At 40.7% G+C, this 19377-nt stretch overlaps 1 protein-coding gene across 2 annotated transcripts in view; it reads right to left on the bottom strand.

Moving 5' to 3' along the window:
• kif26ba (kinesin family member 26Ba) overlaps window positions 1-19377 on the bottom strand; it is a 79327-nt gene that overhangs the window by 48166 nt on the left and 11784 nt on the right. For both annotated transcript variants that reach the window (XM_071489174.1, XM_071489175.1), the window contains exon 3: window positions 3688-4416. In XM_071489174.1, coding sequence (XP_071345275.1) covers window positions 3688-4416 — 729 coding nt within the window. The remainder of the gene's footprint in view (window positions 1-3687; window positions 4417-19377) is intronic.

Raw genomic sequence — 19377 nt, 5'->3', positions numbered from 1 at the left:
GTTTCTTGAAGCAAATTAAAGAACCATATATCACTGAGCACATTGCCATCTGACCTTAACCATTAGTTGTGCAGCCTTTGGTTTGTCACCTCTTAGACTGCTGACCCAGCAGGATTTTAATGTCAGCCACACTGGCAGACAGGTTGCTTCTGTCCTCTGTCTCCCTCTGCGTCCTCCCCTTTTAGTTCTCTGTGTCTTGTTGTGCTATCTTTAAAGGTGATTTTAATCATTAAAAGCAGTTAAATTGTATAAGACCATACCAGTGTTGCTCTTGGTAGTGTTTCGGATGAGTAATACACACGTTTCCAATAAAGCCCATTGATTCCTACTGAAGCTTGTCGAATTTCGACCATCTTACTTTCCCTGCTGTCAGTCCACATGTGTTTGTTTTCTCTCTCACTTTGCTCAAGAGCATGAACATGTTGGAAGAGATTTCTCATTTGGCCTGCAATCAATCATCAGCTATTGTAAGACCTTCTGAAAGCTTCACTGATACATCAACAGCCATCTTTTTACGATTTGTGCTGGACGGCAGTGAAGCAGATCTCCAACAAAATCCATTTCTCTGGCAAAAAAAATCCCACACATCTCAGCATCTCAGAGTTAATGTGGTCTTAAAAAATTAAAATGCTATAATAAAATTCCTCCTATTCTAATTCTCTCTTATTCTAAACCCATCTCTCTTACCTCCTCTTCACCCTTTCTATTAACATCTCTAGATCTTTCAGTCTTATCTCCCTTTATTTCTTTCCGTTCCCATTTTTTGAACATCTCTCTGCTCAGCTCCTCCTCCTGCTCTCTCTCAGGGGTGAGTCTAAACAAGGGTGATTTATTATCATGCTCTGTTTCTCCTTTCCTGCTGAAACACCATTACTGTCAAAGTCACAGCGCAAACACTCAGGCTCACAAACATTTTACACCTCCCAACACAGGTACTAACTCAAATATAGAAGAGCTCAGAGAAGCGAAAATCTCCTTCAGATGTGAATGTTTTTACTGTAATTTCCACAAAGACAGGCCAGTATACATAACAGCTTTTATGCCTGAATTATTTTAGACTAGTAGGATAAGATAATGAAACAATTCCAGAGAGTATACGAAGTAATTTGCACCCACTATTCATATCTCTGTATCTGATTCAACTCATGGACTGAAAGGAAATCTGCAGAGAGATGGCAGAACAGCAGGATAGTAGAGGACAAGAACATGAAGACAAAGTGTGAGAAAGACAGAAATAATGGGGGAGAAGGGAAGAAACAGGCATAAGGAATAAGTAGAGAGAAAATGTGTAAGTGTGTGTGTGTGTGTGTGTGTGTGAGAGAGAGAGAGAGAGAGAGTGAATGAGAGTGAAAGAGTGAAGGGGTACTGGGGGTGTGTGACATAGAGTCCCCAGAGTCCTAATTATCACTGTATGAATTATTACATCTGTAGTACACACTCATACACACATTCACTCACTCACTCACTCACACACACACACACACACACCCCTCTGGATCTCCCCTGGAGTCTCAGCTCTCCTGCCTCTCTACACCTCTAGACCACTCGTTACCTGAGGCATTTTCTTCTTTCCTACCATCCTCCTCTCTTGTCTACTCATCCTCCCTCTCTTTCCTGCTTCTCCTAAAACCTCTTCTTTTATCTCCATTTTCAATTTCAGTCACATTTACAGTTTGCTTCGTGCCAACTTGCTGCTTGATGTCCTGCCTCAGTCCTGTTTAAGGAGTTATTTTGCTTCCCTCTCGACAAAAGATGTTTATCAATTCCATGAATTACATTATTATTGTGTCCTCATAGAGAGCTCATTTGAGGGAAAATAAACCTCACGATGTACCTTTGCCATTTAGATACTTGCAAGCAATTAAAAAACTGGCATCTCCAGTCAGTTGCTTAAATGAACACATCCACAATTGTCTTTTTCTTTTAGAGCAGCGGCTTTCAAAGTCTGACACTGTGGGCCTCCCCAATTGCTAATAACAAACTACAATGACCACCTTGCGGCAGTATGCCTCTGCCGACTGGCCAAGTTGGAGGAAATATGCTCACAATCTCCCCTTCCTGATTTACAGTAATGAATAATGGCCAGAAGTGTTTTTGCAGAATATTATAATGTCACAGTGAAGTTGACCTTTGGATATAAAATGTCATCACTTAATTTTAACCTTGTAGACATTTGTTAAACTGTGTCATAATTAGTATATGAATTTGTGGAGTTATGGTTACTGTGACCTTGACCTTTGACCATCAAAATCTAAACAGGTCATCCTTGAGTCCTAATGAATGTTTGTGCCAAATTTGAAGAAGTTCTGTCAAGGCATTACTGAGATATTGCATTCACAAGAATGGGACGGATGGACAGACGAACAACCTGAAAACATAATACCTCCGGCTCTGATAAATATTGATGGTACAAAGTTAGTCTTGATGAATTTGTCACTCCTATTATTGGGGGCCACGCAGTGATGCTGCGTAGACACCCAAATGTGATTCTACCTTGTATTTCTAGCTTTTCTCTTCATCTTCTGCCATGGAAGTGCATTGCAGCCCCTTGAACTGTATGGTAAAAAGTTTTGACATTGGGCACAGTGATGGAGGACACTCTTTTCACCAAGTTTTATGTCTGTGCCTCAAGCACCATCAACACGTCAACACTTATCAACACTTATTAAACAGATGTAGTACTTAATACTTACACCAAGGTTTCCTACTGCACTGAATTTTACTGATGTCCCTTACTTATACGTTTCTGCCAAATGAGTAAATGTAATATAATGTAAGTCTGGCCTGCTGGGCTGCATGGCCCCCACATTGCTGCTTGCAGCCATATTTACTCTTTGTCTTACTTCGATTTGGGTGATAGTCATGCTCTAGATTGTGGAACTACAGTTCCTACAATGCCTTGGGAAGTATAAACAGGATGTATAATGTTGCCATGGAGTCACCTAATTAGGTATTTTGGCATATTGGCACTATGAAAAGTACCCATGGATGTAAAGAAAACTATCACTGGATTGCTTTGATAGCAAAGAAAACTTAAAACATGATCATTCTCGGGCAAGTTCTGGTGTTCTAACATATTTTTTCTATGATTTTTAAGTGGAATAAAGGTTTATAATTGATGGACATCAGTTTAATCCTCAGAAAGTCACACTGAATCTAAAAATATGTGTGTCACATCTGTTAAATCAGATCTGACTGAGTTATGACTCATTGAAGGAGAATGAATTTTTCGCTATGAGTTTTAAAGTACCTTAACAGCCTTGTACCTTGTACAACCCTCCCTCCTTACCTTACTAGGAAGACACAGACATCTGCACACTGACACATACAGGCACACACTTTGCCTGAGGCTGATGCAATATAGCCTAGTCTGACTTTGTTCACGCTGAGGAGAGGACAGGAGAGAGCTGAACACATTATCTCAGAAGTGAGGTCTAGTCAGTGGATGATAGCTAACAAGGTCACACTACAGTAGGTTGGTGCACCTACAAGCTGAAAAATGAAAATGCTCCTGTCCTGACAATTATGAAGAGATGAATTTATCTGTATGCTGGTAGCCTGAATTAATTTATTCAGTTTCCTGGTAATATTTACACTGTCCTCGTGGGAGAAGTAGCTCTACAGATTTGTATGTTTTAATAAAAGGTAGAAACATATACCACACAAGCATTTCTGCACATAGCTTACCTGGTACGGATAGAGTGTAACTCCTCCATTATTTCGGTTCATGTGCTGATGGGCCTGCAGAGCTGCTGTGCTCAATACTGCTCCACTCCCGTTATTACTGCTGTTACCACTATTATTGCTGGGGCTGTTTACTCCAGTCACTGGTTGTTGCTGGGCACTGGCTGCTTTTCCTGAACTGGGGGACCCGTTCCTTCTGTCCACCCCACTTCCAAGCCCCAGGGAGCTGGGCTTGGACCCCAGTCTGTGCCCTGGACCTTGAGGTTGTGGGTTTGTGGGAGCACAGCTGGATGTTTGCCCCACTGAGGGACTCCCATGGCTGGGGTTGGATGGTCCATGGCTCGGACTGGGTGTTGGGGTCTGGCCTGGGCTTGGGGAAGGCGACTGGGATGATTGGTGAGGAGGGTGTGAAGCAGCAGCAGCAGCTGAGGAGGATGAGGAAGGGAGAAAAGGAGGAGACCAGTCCCGAGATCCAGGACCTCCTGGTACTCCAGATGGTCCCAGTGGACCTGGAGGTCCTTGAGATCCATGTCGTCCAATTAAAGCAGGGGGGGAAGATGTGGGAGATAAATCCCACTGGTCAAGAGTGAGTACCAAGCGCACAGCTTCCTGTTTGAGCTGAGTGAGGTGAGTGGCGCAGACATCACAGCGACTGTCGCGCTCATTCCACGCCCGCCGAGAACTGTTAGGCACCTGAAGTTTATCATGAAGAAGGAGAGAGAAGGAGGGATCCTGGAAGGAGAGAGAGAGAGAAACAAAAGGCCGGGAGTTAAACTGGTGTCTGGACAAATGAATGAGAACAAAATGAAGCAAGAACAGCACATACTGAGGTGCACGGACGAATGTTAGTGAAGAAAACCCAAAGGAGGAGAGGAGAGGAAATGATAGACATGTTTAACGAGTCATGACTATCAGTATTTATAGAAAATCCAAGCCACATAGCCATACAGCCTGGGGGAAGATTAAAATGAAGAGAAACACACGAACACACACACAATATCCTTTGGGTCTAAAGGGTAAAAGTGTGACAGGAGCTGGACGGTCATCTAATACAGGAACAAAAACATTTGACCTTCTATTTGTTCTTTTCCGTTCCTTCCTTTCCTTTCTCAGCATGAAGGAACAGCTCAGTAAATCTGACAAATTATCTCTCAGTCTTTCATGTAACAGTAAGGATTTCAAAATATTAAAAGTATATCATGTCATACACATATTAAATGCCATCCTAGTTATAGGGATGTCACGAGAACTGGTGCTTTGGTACCAAGTCGTTGCCAAAATTCTGAAACTTTGACAGTACTTGTTTTTCTACAGTAACATCAACATATGAACTCAAGCAGTGTCAGTTGCGAAATTTATATTAAGAACACGTCATCAAAATGTTCATGTCCCGTTGTTACTGTTATTGACTGTGAACTGCAACAGCTGGTGTCTGTTGTAGCAACTCTCCACACACAATGTTCACAAAGGCTAATGTTATCCTCTTTAGGCTAACATAGTGACAGCTCATAACAAGAGCCGGGTGCTCACAACGTGAGTGGGCTACAGTCAATTTCATTCAGTCTGTCAAAATATAACACTGACTTTGTAAATGAATATTTTCACACCATGGGTCTGTCACCTTGTTAGTCAATTTAAGCTTGCACAATGACTATATGGGTGTGTGTGTGTGTGTGTGTGTGTGTGTGTGTGTGTGTGTGTGTGTGTTAGCACACTATGTGCAGCAGCCTTTTGTCATTTTCCATTTCTTGCTGCTATCTATTTTGATATCAAGAATCATGGAATTTTGTTCTGCCAAATTCTTGGTATCGTGACATCCCGTTGTAGTTGTAATAATTAGGTAACGACTGAAACAGAAGCCATCAAGCAAACATTCCCTGATATTTTGACTATTTTGACAGTCACGCACTGTTCATCAAGCCATTTTAAAATCCATTCATCTATTCCTTCTTTTGAATTGATGAAGCATGACACTGAATGCTAATACTTGCTGGAACAAATTTCAGAAGTTTTGTACCGGCAAAGGGACACAAAACAAAAACAAAATCGTATGTCATTATACTCCTCAAGTACACAGGCCAACTGGCTAAAGAGGCTGCACAAAGTGTAGGATCATTTGCAAGTGTTTTATAGAATTAGAAGAGTGGTCAAAGTTAAAAAGTGCCGACCTTTCTTTTTCTGGTGCGTTGCTTTTGTTCGCAAACATTTCATGGTCAATCTTTTTGGGTGAATTCAACACTGCCAGACTTGCAGGTTCCAGAGAAAGCCCATATAACTTGTCAGTATTCAAGATGATAGAAAAGACTGTATTTGAGATAAAAGCATGCCGCAAACCACAAATGTTATTGTCTCCATCAATTTGGTTAAAATATCTAAACTAAAAAAATGATTAAATGTATTGTTCTTTCCCTCTTTTCTGTCTTTGTGTTTGTCCACTGTATGTTTGTGTGTGTGTGTGTGTGTGTGTGTGTGTGTGTGTGTGTGTGTGTGTTTGTGTGTGTGAGCAATTATAATGTACCTTCTTGTCTGTGGAAATCAGAGTATTTGTCCAATTTGTTTCTGCAGTTATCTGTGCCTGTGCGCAAGAACATATGTGCATGTACAGGTATGTATATGTGTGTGTGCATGCGTATGTGTTTTTTCCAGACTAATTGGAGCCACTCGCACAGAGCAAAGCCACTTTAAATCTGCTGCCACGACTCTCTGGTCTAAATATCAAAGTTAACAAGCAAAACACACGCACACTTACTGATACAGATCTGTGTCTAAATCTTATTTGACTCCAGTGAAAATATTTTTTCTGTTTTTTTTTTCCACACAACATTTAAGTACTTTATCTGACAAAGGGTCATTAAATTGAAATAGTTTTTCCTTATAAAAGACTGGCTTTACTCTGGACCCTTGAGACTGATGGTGGGATTAAAGAGACTGAGGGTGACGTTGCGTGCTAATTGTCAGCTTAAGTGTAGGTGTAGTGTTGGTGTATTATCAGCGAGTGTACGCCTGCTTAGGAGCTCTGTAATTCAACAAAACATCTGTGGTAGGTGGTGCCAGCTCATATGATAACTGTAATTACCCTCCTGCTTTCAACCAACCCACCTCTTCTGTAACACTAAAGCCAGGTATCTGTGTCGGCCCTCGCCCTTTTCTGCACAAGTGATAGTCACAGCAAACTGAGTGTAGTGGCTATTTTAACGGGGGTTAGATGGTAAAGACAGAAAAGGAGGAATGATAGTGGAACGTTTCTGTGATTTTGTGCTATACTGGATACATTCTTCTCCACCGATGACATGAAATCTTTTCTCTGAAACCGCTCTCTTTTGAACTACTGCTATTACCAAGCACTACTGCATTTCAAAAACAGGGCCATTATATTCATCATCTTCTCATGAAATACTGTAGGTTGGTATATCAAGTGTTATCCAAGTAAAGATTCTACATTTGAAGCTGTTTAAATAACCCAAGGCATTTTTTTCTCGGATTGATTTTCTGATTGTAGCTTCACCAGACATGTATTAATGTCAGAATGTCAGACTATTAATAGCAGGAAAAAAAAATCTAATTACTTATGACACATGTTGATCTAACATCAAACACATCCGTCTCAACAGTTTTACAGGGACTTTTATTTGAACATCTCAGTACATCAAGCCAGAGAAGAGGCAGTGCATGTACAGTATTAATCACAATGATGGGTAGGCACTCTTTGTTAAGTGAAGTTTAATCAATACATGGGTTGTGGAGATGCAGAGTTCGTCTCTGTGTGTATGTGTGTCCAATCGATAGGCATGTGATGGACACAGGTTATCTCTCAGAAGATCAGACATTAGGACGGGCAGAGAGATGACCAGCAGAAAAACTGTGACATGTGGGTTAACAATGAGTGACTGACAGAAAGAAGCACAGTAGATACATCCACTGGCAGCTCATCTGCAGATACACTGTAAAAACATCCAATCACCATGAATTTAGATATGAACTGGTTATCTAACCAATTCCAAATTGACAAAACAGCTTTACATCTGTAAAAAACAGACAATATAGAATAAGCTTCTTCCAAAAGTCTTCCTAACTGTAGATTGCCTGGATCTCTCTCTCTCTCTCCCTGTCTCCCTGAGTGTGTGTGGTCAGTGTTTTTGGTGGCCCATATGCTAATAATGGAATAGGAGCCTGTGAGCAAGAAAGAGAGAGTGAATGTAACATACTGTCTGCCACTCACAAATAAGCCTCTATCAATAACAAGCCTGTTACTTTCCTCAATCAATAAACCTTCTGTGTGTGTGGAAGTGTGTGTGCAAATACGTGTGCACACAAAGCAACATTTCATCTAATAGTAAAATGCAACCTCTCAGTCTGAGAGCTGCCTCCTGGGCTATGTCAACAAACCACAAGACCACAAGATACACACACACACACACAAATGCAAGTATCACAGATGTTCAAACCTTGGTGAGCACGAGAGCTGTGTGTGTGTGCGTGCGTATATGCGTGTGTGTGTATTTATGGATAAAGGCTACCTTGTTACTCAGGCAAACTAAACAGAATAATGAATAGAACATGGTTTTGAAACATATATACACACACATTCAGGCAAACACACATATTCCTGCCAGACATGAGACACCACATACACACTCCATTCTACATAATATAAGCTACATTGTCTGTCTGTCTGTCTCTCTCTCTCTCTCTCTCTCTCTCTCTCTGGCTGTCTTTCTCTCACACACACACACAAAAAGCAAATTTGCAGAGTAACATGCATGAGAAGAGACTAACTAGGGAAAGAAAGCAGGGGTGGATATTTCATGCAACTGATTATTTATGAATGCATGTATTCAATTTTTCACCGTATGTTCAATGGTTCCACTTGGCCAAACGGTTGTAACACATTTTCTGCTAGCTGCAAAACTTGTGTATTTTCACACGAGAGGATTTTGACTGAATTTGTCACAACTTGCTAAGGGAGGGAACAGTAATGAAAGCAACAAAGTTAATAACAAAAAAAAGTTTTCACTGGTCTTTTTGCAGCCTGTTGTGAACTTCTCCGAGTGTGACTAAAATTTTCTCTCAAGAAAGAGTCAGTCATTTCTGAGACTGATACCAAAAGCATTTATTGTTGCAAATGACCATACCATCAAACTTTAGCTGAAGTATGTACTGTCATGTCAACTACATTTGGCCACTCACCCATGGGAATGAGTAAGTAAATGCACCATCAAACAGAAAAACAAAAGAGTGGGAGACTAAAGGTACAAAGCACACAAACCAGGGCACATGCACAATCACAAGAACAACAACTATGTGTGTAGGGATTTAAGACGGGACGGGTGTTGGATTACTAAATTCTTCTCTCTTGTCAATAACAATCTCATCTTCTTACTACAGTCATTTGCAACTAGCCTCGTTTCAGTTCATGTCAGTTACTGCATTATGAAATGTGTTTAAGATCGATAAACCACTGTGAAGAAATTGCGAAGCAATCCTCTGATAAATGTCACATATAAGACCTTCTTTTCCTGTTAGGAAAGAATCGGAAAAGTCAGGCATTTGCCAAAAATCAGTGAAAAGGGAAACTTTAATCTTTTGTTTGGCCTTTTATGACCCCCATGTATCTCCCTGTCACACATACTCAAACACACATGCACAGCAGACAGGCAGCCAATAACATGAACACGGTGTACGGCCCTTGAGACGTGGGTGCTGTTGTTCCAAATTAGCTGAGATTTGGGGAGAAGCCAAGCTGCCAACTGCTAAACATGAGAAACATGAGAGAGAGAAAGACGATCTAAGATAGAGAGACTAAGACTGACTTTTGCAAATACTGCCTCCCGACTGAACACAAACACACACACATACACATACACACACACACACACACACACACACTTTCACTCCATGCCCTGTCTTTGACCCTCTTTCTGTACTATTCTTCCCACTAATACTTCCTTTTTGTCATTTCCAGCTCATTTTTCAGTAGAACAGACTAGTTTGTTTATTTCTCTGGTCTCTCTCTCTCTCTCTCTCTCCCTCTCTCACTCACACAAACACACATACACACACACACACACACACACACAAACACACACACACACACACACACACACACACACACAAACACACAAACACACAGGCTCATTAGTGCAGTATTATGTGCCAGATAAGAGTCCAGTCCAGGAAAAACAATCAGGGGTCAATTCAATGAGGAGATCACTGCAAGCAGTTTTATTTTGCTTGCAATTTTGCAATTGTACGTTATCAGATTTACATTAGGAATGTTAGTTTTATTACACCATTAAATAAGATAGGAACTTAGATAGAAGTCACATTTTATATATATTTTATATATATATATATATATATATATATATATATATATATGCAGCTTTCCTTCCTTTTCCTTATTCATTATTTATATCATCAAACTGTCTCTTCCAGCCATCTCCTCACCTCTGAGTTCATCAGTATTCTGTGAGTGACTCAATCAGTCTCAGCAGCACAGATAGCCTACGTGTGTGTGTGATTCATTGCCTCCTACGAGGGCAGACAAACACAGCCTCAGCTCTACATTGCAAGGATGAAGTGATAGAAAGAAGAAAGCAGAGAGATGGAGATGGCATCCAAGCTAACTTAACAGTGACCTCAGTGACTCTTAGTGTGCTGACAGCCAGTCTGTATAGGAAATGACTCTCTATGAGTGTGTGTGTGTGTGTCTGTAGTATAGACACAGAAGGATGCTATTACTGAGATTTGATAAGAAAAGACAGCTCAGCTCTGTTTGGCCCTTACTGTGTGTGTGTGTGTGTGTGTGTGTGTGTGTGTGTGTGTGTGTGTGTGTGTGTGTGTGTGTGTGTGTGTGTGTGTGTGCGCGTGCGTCTGCTGTCAAACATAACAACACACATCCCTTTCGTACATACTGTCCACCACTGACTCAGTATAAGACACCATTTTGACACCGAACTGTGTGATTGAACCTACCTCCATTATCATCTTCCCCTTTTTCAAACCTCTGTCATTCCCTGTTTTCTCTGCAACTATATTTAGCACCAGTTCATGGTGTGACACTCAACAAAAGAAGGCGATGGCTGATGAGAGAGAAAGGAAAGAATGTGACAGAAAAAGGCCTAATTCTTCAATAAAAAGGAGAAGAAAGGAAGAGAGAGGAGGAACATGTCTTATCCAGTTATAACCAGAATGACGTTGGTTTATTAGCAAGTGTGTGTGTGTGTGTGTGTGTGTGTGTGTGTGTGTGTGTCTGTGTGTGTGTGTGTGTATAATCAGTTCCAGATGAGTGACCAAGGAAGGTAAACCTTTTACCCCCCGCCCCCACACTCATTTAACTCCTCACATCTCTCTCCTCGTTCATTCTTCCTCTACTAGCCCCTGTATCCACTCTGTAATATATATCAACACACACACAGGCATTTCTCAGCAGGTCTGAGATCAGTGAATTCGTGCAGAAGAAATCCAGTCAATCTCTTGCACCTGCTCTGGCAACACACACACACACACACACACACACACACATACACACACATGAAAAATGGAAAGCAGCAAAAAGACAGAGCAGGAAAGAGACTGTGGAGAAAATACAATAAATTTTAAGTGTGTTGGCCCATGATCACGTACATGATGGAGAATGATAGTGTGTCTATCTGTGTGTGTGTGTGTGCATGTGAATGATTGAGTGTCTGTGCAGGAGCAAGGTCAATAACACAGAGGTTATAAATGACATCACACACGCACACACCAAACACATGGATGTGCACACATGTAGGACAAATGTTACACTGACAGAGGTCAAGCACAGGTCTCTCTCAGTATCTCTCCAAAACACACTCTGTCTGTCACTCTCAGTCTCCCTTGGTGCTCGTCTCTCACTCTCAGGACGTACAAGGTGCTTTTTGTGCACCTAATTTTCTCCACCTATTATACGTGTGTAATATTTAGGGCCAAATATGACTCTTTCAACTTGAGACAAGAAAATATACACCTGGAGACAACCAGTTAAGATTCCACCAGTGACAAAAGCGTTACATAGGCTTTCATCTGACATCCTGCCCATGCCCAAGTCTTTGAACTTCTAACATGTGGTGTAGAACCAACAGTAAATGTGATGTGGCACTTTTAGAAGATATTATTACGCTGATAGAGCTGGGAAAGCTGTAGTCTTTCAGTCAGCAGAGGACATATTCACCTGCCCTCAGCCCATCATCCACATCAGCCAGTGGACTCCTGTCTAGCAGAGTAGCACTGCTACAGATAAAACACAATCCATTTTAATGGAGAAAAAAAGATCCCTTTAACAAATTACCAGTCGTTAACACATGTAATGAGTTCTATATAAAAGCAACACATTTGACTGCAGTCCACTTTAAAGTCATGCTAGATTGTATTGATTAACCAACACCTAGCTGCAAGCTCATTGTCAGCCCAGCTATTTCTTAGGCGTGTCAATCATCAAATGCAAACTAGAACAGGAACCAGTGTGAATTGTTTTAACCAATCTGAAGAATAACAATAATTTAAACAATATAACTACAAATTTGTCCCTAAAATCTTGATTGAGCATTATCACACTCCTGAGCCTCAATTACAAAAGTCTAACCATGGTGAAATGAATGGAGAGTGACAGATGGAAAATGAAGGAGACTGAAAAGAAGGGACAGAGTGAAGAAGGTCTGGAGCCTATGTTGGGCTGATAATTGGTGACGTCACTGTGCGTGCATGCATGCATTTGTTTCATAATGACCTGAGCCAGTGTAGACACCACAAATAGTGGTGCTTCTGTTTCATTGTGAATATTAATGAACCGTGTGAATGCATATAGGAGAAACACTGTGCTCGTGAAGGTGGCATGTTTAGACAATCGATCCTACACACACACTCACACACACATGCCTGATGCAGCATAGATAGATGTACAAATGATGTAAACGATACTTACTTGAACACATAGGTAAACAGTGAATTTACTGCTTGCATGGGAGTAATATCTAGCTGAGAGGCCGACTAGTGCTTCTATAACACGCTGCAGAAATAACCCAAAGCAGAAACTGTTTTTAACAGCATGTAAGTGAGAGTCTAGACACTGAGGAAAACAACCCCTGCCTCCCCAGAATTTTCTCTTTGTTTCTTTCAGTTTCTCCTCAGTGACAAATAACTTACAGAACCCAATAGTTTTTCTCTCTCTCTTTCCATCTCTCTCTCTGTCTCACTCTCATTTATTACCTGCACCCTCCCCCTCTGCTCTCTCTCTCTGTCTCCCTCTCTGAAGTATTTCTCCTTTAATCACCTTTTTAATTGGTCTTTCCCTCATATGATCCAGTAATGGATGGAGGAGTGCGACTGGTTAGGACACAAATGTAACCTATTATGCATACACACATACACATGCTAACACACATGCATAAAGTCACTTATGCAAACATTTAGATGAATAGACACACACATTTGTCTGCACACATACACATACCCTCCCTTGTGATGTTGACACGCTATATTAATAACAAAGAAAAACGCATTAGAATGTTTGTGTTGCCATAGCAATGCAGAAATTAATTAGCATACAAAACTAACTAGCTATAGGGGATGTAAATTACTTGCTGCTTTCTTTCTCGCTGGAGAATTAAGTGTGTTTGTGTGTACATATTTGTATGTGCATGTTTGTGCAGCATGTGTGTGCACTGTTTGACGCTGTGTGTGCTGATGAGGCCTCATACTATCAGTAATAATACAGGTGTCAGATTTGATAACATCCAAGTGATATTTTTCACAAATATTCAGATTGATCTCTCCATGAAGATCTCTCTCAGCAGCACAGCTCATATTAATCACATGCTGATATTCTCTCTCTCTCTCTAAAGGCCGGTAATTATGCAGTAGGGCCCATGTTATATTGCCAACGCTTTCGTAAACCACTGTAGTAAATAATGAATTAATCAAATGAAAAATGCACAAAACACTTGATCAAAAAAACTAAATCAATTTGTTCATGTGGCATGAAACACATTTTCTCCTTTTAGGGGGTGAAAATTAAGTGTATGTGCAGTGAACACATATATACCCGTGTGCATCCATGCCATCACCGTCACTTGTCCTTGAATTAAAAGGACAGTCTCCACCACTTGCAGAGGGTAGTCCTTTCTCTCAGTGGGGACAGGACAGCAGGGCTGGTTCACTCATAGAAGATGAGACAGTGGCTTTACATGCTTTGATGAATTGGTCTGCATAGATTTTAGTTCCCTTTGAAAGGTTACTTCTTTGAATGGTTGTGGGTAAGTGACTCTCATGATGCAGTGTCAGTGTGAACGTCTTCAGGCAGTCTTTGAAGCACTCCCTTAGACCACGTTGGTGACGTACTTCAGCCCACTAAAGGCTACATTCATGCAGCCACTGCTTGGGATTAGCAACTATGATTAATTGGCTGTCTGAGCGTTGCCTGGATTGACTTGGGTTAAGCACTCATTGAGCATTCTGCTTCACAAAGTTGTATTTTCCTCACCAAACACACATGTGCACACATATACGAAAATAGCATTGCTCGACCCGTGTGTATGTTTGTAGTGGGATGTTAAACCCAATCAAAGTGGGTACAAAATACTGGAAACAGATGCTACAGACAGACCGATCAGTTCAGTCATGCTCTCATGCAAACCTGTAGGTTTTTCATTTATGCTTCATGTATATTCAAGATGTTGTGTCTGCTGAGCTGTGTACGTGTATAAACTGTGTATACGATATGTGTGTATGTTGCTTTCCCATTAACAAGCTGAGCTACAAATCATGCCCCAGCTCACACAGTGTTAAGTCTACAGAAGAGCCCACTGCTACCATGTACATGAACTAGCAGGAAGAGAGCCTGGTTTTTATTAGCTGGCCATCTACATCAGTGCCCAGCTGTGGATGAAATAGTTTAAATTACAGTCTGTTTTTTTTATGTGAAAGTTGCTTGCTGGTGCCTGTTTTTAAATTATCTGGCCATGGTGGTGCTTGACTGTAAATGACCTGGATATAAACTCTGGTGCTTGTTTTTAAATTAGTCCATCTGCATCAGAGCTGCACTGTAAATGAGGCATTTGCTACCACAGCTATATGTGAAAATAATCCACTTCAGTGTGTGAGCTAGCTGCCAATTAGCTTGTTGTCTGGCACCTGAATTTAGATGAGAATCTTGACTTTATTGCTAGTTAATTTAAGCAGGAAAGTAGTCTATGTAAATGCCTGTTTTCACATGGGATATTTGCAGGAGGTCTAGGTGGCTGCTCACAGTAAAAATACAGCGTAATTGTTGTCATCCTCTATACCGTGTTCCCTACCACCATCAACAGACTGGTTGAAATATAATGTTCGATTGAACAAACCTTGCTGAGGGAGACAGTTACCTATATTTTCTATTAAATATAAATTGTTTTGACACTATAATGACTCTAAATAGGGTCTGAAATTGGAAAATTGCCCAGTGCTAATCATTGCCAGGGAGACATTTCTAGAGGTTCTAAACCACTGAGTACATGATGCTCCACATATGTAAATGTAGTAGTAACACACATAACTACAGAGCAAAGTTATTTTAATAGCTTTACTAAATACTGTGCACCATTGCTAAAATGAAACACACTCTTTTGCAGTAGAGCAATGACTGAATAATATAGGAGATTTAAATCTAGGAAGTACAGTACACGTACTTCAAGAACCAGACAGGAAACATTCTGCTTATACTTGTACCGAAGTTTTCTCTGATCTGTCTCCATCCTTTCCAGATATGGAGTTTCAGCTCATCTTCTCGTGTTATATAAATGTCTCTTATTGTACATACTGTAAAGTATGATTCAGTTGGTTTCTCTCTCACAACTGTTTAACCCCATTTTCATCCTCCACCCACTTTTTCTCTATCTGTGCCTCAAGCCATCCACCCTATCCTCTCTCTTCTACAGGACATCCCTCACCCTCCTTCTCCCTAAGTCTCACTTTCTTTACTGTCCCCTCTTTCCTTTCCTCTCTCCCAAGTCTCTCTCTCCCTCTCTCACTCTGACAGTGATAAATTGCCCGTTGGGTTGGGTAATCCATCTTGCCATATCCCACACCTGAACACACACTCTTCGACGCCCTCTCACTCTTCCTCTACTCCCCTCTTTTCCTCCTCTTTTTCCCTTCTTCCCCTGCAGTGTCTTTCCATGCCAAGGTTAGTGAGGCTCACTGGGGTGGAGCTGAAGGTAAAGATCTGCCTGACAACTCCCACTTATACATTAGGAAACTAGGTGAACAATATGTGCACAGTAACATTATGTGTACCTTTACACACACAAACACACAAACTCAGTGAGCGTTGTTCCTGGCTCACAATGAGGCAAATGAACTGCTATGGGAACTATGGGTTTGATTCTACAGCTACTGAACATTTAATGGGAAAGTAAATTCAAATGTAGGCTACCATGGTCACATGCACAAGTGTGTATATGTCAACTCTGCTTACAGGGAGCATCAGGCTATGACTTCAATGATGTTATCAATCTACAGTTTTAAAAAATGATTTTACAGGGTCCTGACAATCTTGTGCATATATGTACATGCGTGGGCCTGTTAGCATCCTCACAATGACAATACTAACATGCTGATATTATGTTTGCCATGTTTGCCAATTTAGATTAGCATGCAAGCATGCTAACAGTTGCTAATAGTCAGTGAATAGTTAGCAGGTATTTAGTCGTAAACCAATGAACTATTAGACAAAGTGAAATTTTGACCTGATGACGGTGCTAGATGAAAACTTAAACAGCTTGTCAAAATTAATCCTTTAGGGGGTTTGAAAGTAAGTGCCGAAGTTCATGGCAAACCATCCAGGAGTTGAGATATTTCAGTCTGGCCCAAAGTGGTGGACAGACTGACCGACCTCATCATTCCTTATGTCACAGCTGCCGCTGCTGATCTGCTGTGGAAAAACATGCACATGTATTCACACCGACTGCGTGTCTTCTGCATTTATATTTTGTCATATCTGTGTCATATTCAGAATCAGCCTAGACATAGAAAACTATTGCAGTAGGTGTCAGTTCTGTGTAACATTGTTGGTATGATGTCATTATGACATCAACAGGTATTTTGTCTGTCTATTTTTGCTGCATGCATCATGTGTGAAAAATAGACCGGACGCCAAACTTCTAGATCACATGATGTGTGTCTCACGCAGGCGTTGTGCTTGCTCTAATCTGTTAACATGGGCCCCAAAACGAAAAACAAGATGTTCGCAGCCGCCACGCACATGCAATGCATCCAGTGTGCCAGAGCCAAAACTACACCACTAGCATGGCTAGAAAATAACAGCAAATTAGTTCTATATGTTTCAATTTAAATAGTGGCACTATGTATATAAGATGGAAACACCTCTATAATCTGCATTTATATTCAGACAAATTTACTCAGAGACAATAAAAAAACAGACTATCCATGTGAGAGTTTTTGACACAAAACAATAACTATACCAAACAGTCCATGCAATGCAGAAAACCCGGCTGACCAGCACATCAAACCAATTTGTTAGATGCTTTCCCCAGGCTTATAAAGAGGTTTTATATGTTTAAACATAAATGTTAAACCTCCTCAGGGAGTGCTGGAATCATCCTGCACGCCTCTAAAACTAAAACTCATTTTTAACAGTTCTATATCCATGAAAGTCAACTGAGCATGCTTGCTCTTTTCCAGGCTTCACATTCATACAGTGCCTCTCATTCATACATGGATAAAGATACTACAGTGTTTCACTGCTGGCAACTGAGCTCTTCAAAAGGGAACAGCTAAGGTTTAAGAGTCTTGCTCATGAGCAGAGTTGTTATTGAGGGAGGGGAGATTTATTCATCCAGGTTTTGTATGGACATCAAATCTGGATTCAAAATAACAACTGTTCCACTACAAGCTTTCATTACCAATCCAGAAGATATGATCAGTCAGATACTGCTAAAGAGAGAGTCTGCTTTACTATGAACCCCTCTCTGACACTATGTGTAGGCTGTTGTACAGTCAATAGCAGACAACAGTAAACAACAACAACCATTTTAAACCCTCTAAATCGAGCCTCGCAGGCTCCATCTGCTCAAGGTAATTGCAAAGTTTAACGGCTAGAGGCTATTCTCTGTGTCTGATTGAGGCACTGGCTGGGAACAAACAACCAATTTAATTCTCTTTCTCTCTCTCTCTCTCTCTCTCTCTCTCTCTCTCTCTCTCCCTCTCTGACATATACCTTACTACCTTTATGTAGCCTATTTGTATTGTTGCCCATCCTTTTCTTAAAGCTCTATTTTGAATAGTTTCTTTCCTTCTTTCTTTCTTTCTTTCTTTCTTTCTTTCTTTCTTTGTCTTTTTCTTTCTTTCTTTCTCTTCTTTCTGTCCTCTCTCTTATCTTCCTCTTCCTCAATCTTGTTGATAAGGCATGATGTGAGGATAGTGGTGATACTGCTGGGATGAGATGGATGATATTTATGTCCATGGGACGAATGACAAATGGAAAGAGCTCTCTCTTTCCTGGCAGGGTAAATATACCACTAAAAGATTTGTTTGCTAAGAACCAATTTACTCAGATATTGTAATACAAACTGTACAAAACATACAGCATGTATAGTGCCTCACTTTCATCACAAACAGAACAAATTCTGCAGGAAGCAACCACAACCAGGGTAATCTATAATGTCAAGGTTTTGAAATATATTTCTAAAAAGCCTTTATTAAAACACTACAGGACTTGATCATCAACTACTGTAATGAAGTCTGCCATGGAGCAAGACTGGAAACTACGGCTTAAATGTCAGCCTTGTTCTTGTTTCACCTCCTGGCCTTTACAATGCTCTGACACAACAAACTCACAGTCCTGCTTAAAATACACAAACATACACACAGACACACACACACCTAGTTCTATCTTTGGCATTAGCCACCAGCCTCTTAACCTATATAGTTAAGCTAGGAATGTATGCACACACACACACACACACACACACACACACACACACACACACACACACACATACACAAACACACACACATTTTGTAGCCCAGCAGTGCAGTGTATTTAGAACAGGAATGCCATTACATTACTTGTAAAACATGAACAACTGACTGGCAGAGTCCTGGCTCTAATTTTGACCCTAAAAGGTAGGTCTGTTGCCACTGTAAGCACACACACACACACACACACACACACACACACACACACACACACACACACACACACACACACACACACAAACACACATACAGTGTACAAGGCCACTGCACCTTTATAAAGGCAACTACGTCACTTCTTCCTACATACTTCTATTTCTTTCTAATGTCCTCTCTATATCCCTCTCCTCTTTTCTGTTCTTCACATCTCCCTTTCAGCTTCCAGTGTACTTAATGGGCAGAGGTACACACAGTAGGTAGTTACAATACTGACACCTGTACACTTAAACTGACCAGTGAAATAAAAACATTAAAACCTTTTTACAAAATTCCCAGGGGTCATTTTGAAATTAAATGCTTTTGGGAAAAAAATAACTTTTTGAATTTCTTGCAAATTTTCAAAAACTGTTTCAAACACCTACCGACCACAAGGCCAACTTCAGTGTTTTCATTTTCATGATATTTGTCAGACTCTGAAAGACCAGTGTGTTCTCTCAAATAGCTATGAAGGCACAGAAGTGTTATTAGTGAGCTCATACTCTG

The sequence above is a fragment of the Trachinotus anak genome, unplaced genomic scaffold (assembly GCF_046630095.1).
Source record: "Trachinotus anak isolate AG129_WGS33_773 ecotype Australia unplaced genomic scaffold, CSIRO_AGI_Tana_v1 ptg000011l, whole genome shotgun sequence".
In the NCBI taxonomy this organism is placed as follows: Eukaryota; Metazoa; Chordata; class Actinopteri; order Carangiformes; family Carangidae; genus Trachinotus; species Trachinotus anak.
The sequence above is the reverse complement of the archived record's forward strand: the minus strand, read 5'-3'. Positions and strand labels throughout refer to the sequence as shown.